General features: G+C 46.7%; 1 protein-coding gene across 1 annotated transcript; it reads right to left on the bottom strand.

The window, feature by feature from the left end:
- Window positions 1–5,042: 5,042 nt before the first annotated feature.
- LOC138584780 (adenosine receptor A2b) lies at window positions 5,043–6,182 on the bottom strand. Its single transcript, XM_069657089.1, has one exon. The coding sequence runs from the start codon at window positions 6,180–6,182 to the stop codon at window positions 5,148–5,150; it is 1,035 nt and encodes a 344-aa protein (XP_069513190.1). The 3' UTR covers window positions 5,043–5,147.
- Window positions 6,183–7,725: the final 1,543 nt, after the last annotated feature.

Raw genomic sequence — 7,725 nt, 5'->3', positions numbered from 1 at the left:
GGACGGCTGTGACATTTCTACTTTTTGAAATGGAGATTCTTTTGCAGATGCCTCCCTGTGAATCACGCTGAGCAACACAAAGAGCACAGGGACTGATAAGGGAAGGTTCCCCCCCTGCGGTGATCAAAGACCTGAGCCTGCAGGTGGACCATTTGTTGAGACGTGCTGAAGGCAGACAGATAAGCAGACACAGCAGGTGGGTTCGGACGGTTACACAGTTCAAGATGCCGACAGACATTTCAAACCAAGAAGCACTTTCATATTAAAAAAGGAAAGTTTGTCTTGAAGGTGGCGTAAGATGGAAAACTATGTTATTACTGGAACAAACTGACCAGTGCCCAGTGTGAGGAGCTGTTAGCTCGGATCAGTAACAGGATTTCTCTCATGGACACCAACTACCGGCGTTCTGTTTCAGCTGTGGAGCGCCTGTCCATCTGTCTCCGCTGAGTGGCAGCTTCACTGTATCTAGAAAGTCAAACGTGGGCTGAGATCTGCAGAACTATGAGGCCAAAATAAACAGATGTTCCTGAGGGGTTGAAAGGATGCGTATATAACTACATCATGATGCAGACCAGGAAAAAGTCTGAACTCATGCTGTGTCAGGTCTGTCTGCAAGACGATGAGCGAACGTCTTTTAAAATGCTTGCTTTCTGAATGGAGTTTGGTTTGACTCAACGATGATAGACTTTCACTACAGGGTCATGCAATTTATTGATGGAGTTGCCGATATTCTCTGTGTGGGTGTGACTGATTCAGGTCGCGTCAGTTTGCGTCTTGACTTTGCACAGAATGGCCCCGGCAAACATGTTGCTTGGTTTGAGATTTAGTTGCATGCGTCCTGTTTTCATTCAGCTGTTGAGCCACAAGCCATGTTTTGTTTTTGCAGACTTGATGTTCTTTCCGAGAGAAAATACCAACTGTGATTTTGTTTTGCAGCCTCACAATCGTCTGATTCGCCGTCTGTTTCCTCTTGTCTCTCCGTCTGCTTCGCTCCTCTTTCACTTCACCGCTCTTCCTCTCTCCGTTTCATCGATGAGCTTTCGTGATATGAAATTCAAGGGCAGTGATTCAACCTCCATCTTTGTATTTAACCTTTTTCTCATTGATTTCCTGTCCCTCATTCATCCGCTCTGTGACTCACCAATGTCAGTGTTCATGGCTGGAAGTCCTGCATTTTTCATGTGTTCTTTCTTCTTCACGATGGAGGCAGTTCAAGGACCATTGCTCGCTGAGAGCTCTCTGAAGAGGGCCGTGATGAAGGCCTGAGGGAGCTTTCCCTATACTCTCAGGTGTGCTTGCAATGATGAGTACCTCATGAAAGTCCTTTATGTGCGTTACTTCTATTTATAATCCTCTGAAGATGTCACAGCACCCGTCAATGAAAACAACCGGTTTGACAACTGTAACGAAGTTGAAAAGAAGAGTGTCTGACGATACCAGGGACTCACTGGGGCCTTTGATCTTATTCCACAGACTCACGTGCAGTGAAGTCTAAGTAGCACCCGTGTCCACAAACACTTTCACGTGACGCTGACGTGCCGTGATGGGCACAACCCACTGTTTTAAACTAGTGGGTGGGTAAGTGTCACGTCACTATCGTTCTAGTGGCTGCCCTGCATGGCTGTCAGGCTCTGTCAGGGTGAGCTTACCTAGTCGTGGAGCGTGCCAAAGTTATTAAGAGAGACAAGTGGACACAGGTGGAGGCGGGCGTTTGTGCACGGGGATGTTTGCTGAGTGTCCAAACCACATTGGAGAGTGAGTGTGTCCTCCTTTTCCCCACAGAGTTTTCTTTTCAAGTTTCTGTCCACGTTCAAAAGTTAATTATTGAACTGTCAACGAAAGACAGACTCTGGCCCGCGGTACAGTCGGAGCACGGAGAGCGAGCTGGTGGAGCGACAAGCAACAGATCAGTGGCGGGCTCGAGAGGAAACAGGTAGGCCCACATCTGTTACCTTTAGCCTGGCAGCCAAACGCTCGCCTCTGGTCTTTCAAATATGCACGGGCGACCAAGCCCCGGAAGTCCCAGACACGAGTCATAATAACATTATTGACCAGGGTTGTGGTTGCCGTGGCAGTAAGATGGAGACCACACCACACGAGTAGACTTTTCCAGGTTCCTGGTTGCAGGCGGACTAGCGACGGTAGCCATGGAACCTTTTTTACAAGACGTTAGCTGTGTCCCAATCCATAGCAACAGGTAGCTAACGGGCTAACTAGCTAGCATAACTAACGTTGTGTAAGTTAATATTTTAAAGACAATTTAACTTTTGTTTTCTTAAACATGTGTAACACTGGCTATTCGATTGAGTTGAACCCAAAAACTTTCACATTTTTAAGCGTATTCCTCGGCCGTTTAAATGTCCGCCATTTTGTTTGAATCTCGGGATATGGTAGGCCGTGGAAACGAAGAACGCATTTGTCGGCCGCATCTGAAGGAACCTTCGAATTGGGACAGCCTTCGACGCATTTCAGTGGCGCAATCGGCCTCCGAAGGCTGCAGCCCCTGGATCGGGACACAGCTTCTGTTTTAAGCCAACTGGGGAGATACTGAGGGCAGAACCCTGGTGCATGGTCACCATGGCAACGTCAACACACAACAGTTCAGATTTCTTTTGCAAGCTTCTTTCCAACTATGTAGGATTCATTCGGAGTCCTCCTGTTCCTCTCCTGGTTTTCATAATCTCCTTCTAGTTGACTCCCAATGCGGATCATCTGATCTCTGGAGGCGACCCGACCACGGAGCTGACACGCCAAGAAGGGACTCATCGGCTTCAATATCCTTTTTAAAATCTCATTATCTGTGCCCGAAGAGTGACAACGTTTGATTAGTGCTTGCACGGAGATAACAAATTAGATAGCAAATTATTGCTGAATGATGTCGATAAACTCAGATCCTTTGCTCCTGCTCGCTCCAGACGACGCAGCGTGTGGTTATGGAGCGTCAAAGAGCAGCACTGTTGTTGTGAGCCAGACACTTTTTAAAAATGCAGCTGTTGTTAAAAATGAAACAACCTGGTTGTTTTTCAATTTTTTATTCCTCTCGTGTGTCAGTTATTTCAGCAACAGAACCTGAAGAAGGAATCTGAAGCCTCATTTTATATTGACCTGTCATCCCCTTCTCACCACACACACAGTTTATATCGAAGCTGTAGCATACTTGGATATGTCTGTCGTGCTCAGGATGCTGACTGCTGTCATTTTAGTTTTTATGTTGCTCACGATCAAGCCCGAGTATTTCTCCTTGTGTTTTCCCCGTCACTCTTTCTGTCCGTGTTTCAGATGTCAAACTTTTTCTTTTTAATAAAGCATTTCACTAGCAAGGACCACACCTTCAACAGGATGCGATTCAACAAGTTATTGATTAATGAGATTGATGGTAACGATGCTTGGACGTGGAGAGGTCGAACTTCGTCCACCAGCGTTTTGGGGAAGCTTCACCCGGGCACGATGAACCCCTCAGGGCCCAGCGGATCTGAGGACAGAAAGAAAGGAAAGAAAAAGAGCAGGGGTGGGAGGGAGCGGTGCAGAATGTGAGACTGAAAGAGGAGGGGAGGGGAAGGTTTGAATTTATGGGAATGCGGGAAGAGGTGCGGCTGAGGTGTGGTCCTGCTCCTGAAACGTTGCTATATACTCTCCCAGGCTTTTCAAAGTACCTACTTTGCATGCAGCGTGCAGACAAGTCTGACAACCACTTTTTACCCTCTCTTATACGCCCTGCACAGTTCAATGCACAAAGTTTGAATATTGAGTTTCCTTGGAGATGTAAAACACCATCCCCGAGCTCCACGGTCATTGTGCTGTGCAAGTATGCAGGCTTGCATATTACATAATGTGACTGCACAGTGCGGTTGTCGTGGGACATCCTGGTACATCTGGCACACTGCTCTTGACATTAGTCCTTTTTGTCATACTAAATAGTATGGGAGTACGGCATTGGAATGCAAACTGTGTCCTCATCTTCCTCTCCTGGCATCTGATTATCTGCACATTGGAGTAGGTTTAAATTTAGTGCAAACTCTTAGAAATATTAAAGGTTTTTCAACAAGCTTTATTTTGAAAGTTTAACCTCACTGTCATGGTTTAGGCGGTGCCTGTCTCCTTTCCTGTTCCCCCCCTCCTTTCTGTCTCCTGTGATTCCCTGTCTGTCTCTCTCTGTGCTGTGTGCGTCTGTGGGCGTGGCTACTCTCCCTCCTGCTCCACCTGGCTGGCACACCTGTTGATCATCATCTCATCAACACTGCAGTATATGAACTCCGGCTCTCCTTCCTCTCATCGACAGATCGTTCCTTCACCTACGTGGTACCAGTGCTACGGCCTACTAATCCTGATACAAGTATTTTTGTCTTGTATTTTTGCTTGTCCCTGTTTTCTTTGACTTTGCTTTTTACCTGTGCTTCAGGTGCAACATCCCGTGTGCTCAATCTGTTGCTGCCTGTCTGCCTGCCCTCAGCCCTGCTCTCACCACGACTCCAGACCTGCCCGTCAGCTCATCAGCTCTCAACTACATTTTCTTTGTACAATAAATCTCTTTTTTGTCAGATTGTTAACTGGCTTCTGGTCTGTTCTGCTTCTGGGTTCAGTTTTTAACACAACCCTAACATTCACATTGTTTATCTGTCACTAACTTTACCACAGATCCTCGCAGGGCCTAGATGGTTCCTCGATCGGCCACTGAGGAAGCTGCAGTACTCGGTGAGCTGGGAGAGAACGAGTTGCAGTGTGTCGCAGATCCCTGAGAGAAATGTGTTTACTCATAACTTTTAGTAACATCAGAAACAATCTGACATTTAACTGTGACATCCACACTCATCTTCACACACTGACGAATCAGACGGCAGATTTAGTTTTGCATCATGTTTTAATTGATCACACTCGACACTCGAGTAAACAACCATTCCACACATTGAAGCAAGCTTCTGTACTGTTACACAATACAAGACAAATGCCCACAAAGAGGGACATTTAATATCCAACATGTGAAAACTTTCCATGCTTTTAATGATGTTAAAAGAAACTGTAATATCAAAACAGCGATCCATTAAGCATGCAGACGTGTCTCTTCACGAGACTCGACGTGTGTTGAACAAAGAGTTTGTGTGACAAACATCTAAGCGAGTCCTGCTCCTGATCTTTGGTCCCTGAATGTTTTAGGTTTTGGTCGAGTCTTTTCTCTGGAAAGGCATGAGGAGCTTGTGTGCTCGGAGTCTGAACTTCTGATCCCTCACGCTGTAAATGATCACATTCCAGCAACTGTTGGTGGCCAGAATCCAGAAGGCGAAAAAGGAAAAGTTGCACCATTTATTCCCCAAAACGTTCCCGACCACGAAGACGGCGATGGGGGTGAATGACGCGGTAAACGCCACAGTCAATGTCCCTATGGTTTTGGCTGCTTTGATGTCAGAGAAAGTCGGTTTGTTGTTGCTTTGGCACTCGCTCTCCGCCAGGTGTTTTCTGCGCCTCGAGTGCTGCCTGATGCTGGACAGAGAGATGATGTTAATGACCACAGTTCCACCGAGGAGGGTGAAGTCGAATGCGGGGAATAGGAGGAGGATGTTCCAGGCCTGGCTGGGGAACTCCCCGATCGTCCCCAGAGCGTAGTTACACATCCGGCTGCAGGAGTTGTACTCCAGAGCGATCTCACTGCTGAACACCATCGGAGACACGGCCAAGAAGAAGCTCCCCACCCAGGAGAGGATGATGAGGATCATGGTTCTTTTACGTGTGATCACAGAGTCTTTGTGCAGCGGCCTCAACACGGCGATGCTCCTCTCGATTGTCAGCAGGAATATTGTTGTGATGGAGACCAAAGTGCACCCAGCAAAGATGGGTCCGATGACGTTACACGGGTGGAAACTCACAGACTGTGAGTTGTATGACGTCCACTCTGGCGCGGAGTCTGTCAGCATGAGATAGACCTCGGCGTAGACGGACAGCGGCACCACGAATATCCCCACCGCCAGATCAGCCACAGCCAGCGACGCCTTCAGGTAACCCTGAGATGTCTTGAAGTGTTTCGTCCCGAGAAACACCGCCAGGGTCACTAAGTTCCCAAACAGGATGGCGAAGACGAGCAGCACCATGAAGAGCACCATGAGGATTTTGTTGGCGAGCGTACAGCAGCACACGGTGCAGTGTGCCGGCTCAGTTCCGCCAAACGTGGTCGGCGTGCCGGTCTCAATCATTGTATCAACTGTTGCTGCAACGTCACTCCATGACCTAAATGAAAACAAACAGAGGAAGAGGTCAGAGTCACACAAGCTGGTGTCTCTGGTTGTAGCTTGGACAACGTTCAGGGCCTGAAAGTTTCCTGATGATGTTTTTAACTATTATTTAACCAGAGAAAAAAGCAGAGATAATTTAGTTCTTGGTAGCTCGCCTCCCAGCCCCCCAACGCCTGCCCAAGCATCCGAGAGATTTGACGGACAAAACGCAAGTTGACTTCTGAACTTGTGACTCCAATCGTTGTAGAGTGAAGCCCTACTTATTCCTCTGCACAGAGATATAATCCCTGGTGTCCTGCATGAAAGTTTGATGTACTTCAACACCTCGACAGGCTTCACATCCTAATGACCACTGACTCTCTGTCAGTTTCATGGACCGTGTGCGACTGAAATCAGGGCACTTCCCGCACAGAGCAGACTTTCATCACATCGAGAGGTCAAATACGATTACTCCTTTGAAAGGGACTCATGGAACCTGCAAAAATAACTTCGTAAGTCAACCGAACACATGGATGAATAGATGATGGGTAGATAAATGGATGGATGAATTGATCGATTGATGGATGGATGAATAGATGGATATATGGATGATTGATGGCTGGGTAATACATGGATGGATGTCTTTATGGGTTATTGATGAACAAATGGATGGATTGATGGAAATAGATGGATTGATGTTTGGATGATTGACGGATGGATGGATCAATTGAATGGACAGGCGGACGCATTGATAGAGGGATGGGTGGATTGATACATAATAGACGGATGGATGGATGATTGATTGATGGATGGTTGGACGGACGGCTGGACGGATTGATGGATATAGATGGGTGAATGGAGGGATGAAGGGTAGATGGATCATTGATGGTTGCATGGAAAGAAAGACTTATGGATAGATAGATGGAAGTATGGACGATTAATGGATGGGTGTATGGACTGATAGATTGAATGGATGGTTGAATAATTGATAGATGGATGATTGATTAATAGATAGATGATGGAGAAATTGATTTATTAGATAGATAGATAGATAGATAGATAGATAGATACTGAAGGAGGCTGAGGATGCTGTGTGGACGGTTGGACGCTGTGTGGATGGATGGAGGGATGATGGACGGTTGGATGGATGCTGTGTGGATGGATGGAGGGATGATGGACGGTTGGACAGTATGTACTCCAGAGTAAAGAGGGATGATGTCATAATCTGGCCGGGCTACAACAGCTGTAGTAGTAAACAAAAGCCAGCTGGTGCTCGTGGTCTTTAATCCGCAGAGGCACAAATCTACACGTTGCACATGCAGGCAGGCGGCTTCCTGGACAGCCCCTGTACTTATACTTCAGAGTAAACACAACGTCACTCTTGTTCAATCCAGTCTAATTTATTAAATAATTAACTGTCAGGAGGCGTTTAAAGGGGTTTAATATTCTCAGGAAAATGTTCATTTGCAACCTGAAGAGATTTCTCAGTTTAATAAATATTTTAAAGATGACTTTTTATGGACGT

This window comes from Semicossyphus pulcher, unplaced genomic scaffold, assembly GCF_022749685.1.
Source record: "Semicossyphus pulcher isolate SPU_LCO1_2020_fin unplaced genomic scaffold, fSemPul1.0.p SCAF_9, whole genome shotgun sequence".
In the NCBI taxonomy this organism is placed as follows: Eukaryota; Metazoa; Chordata; class Actinopteri; order Labriformes; family Labridae; genus Semicossyphus; species Semicossyphus pulcher.
Note: the sequence above shows the minus strand (reverse complement) of the source record. Positions and strands in the feature narration are given on the sequence as shown.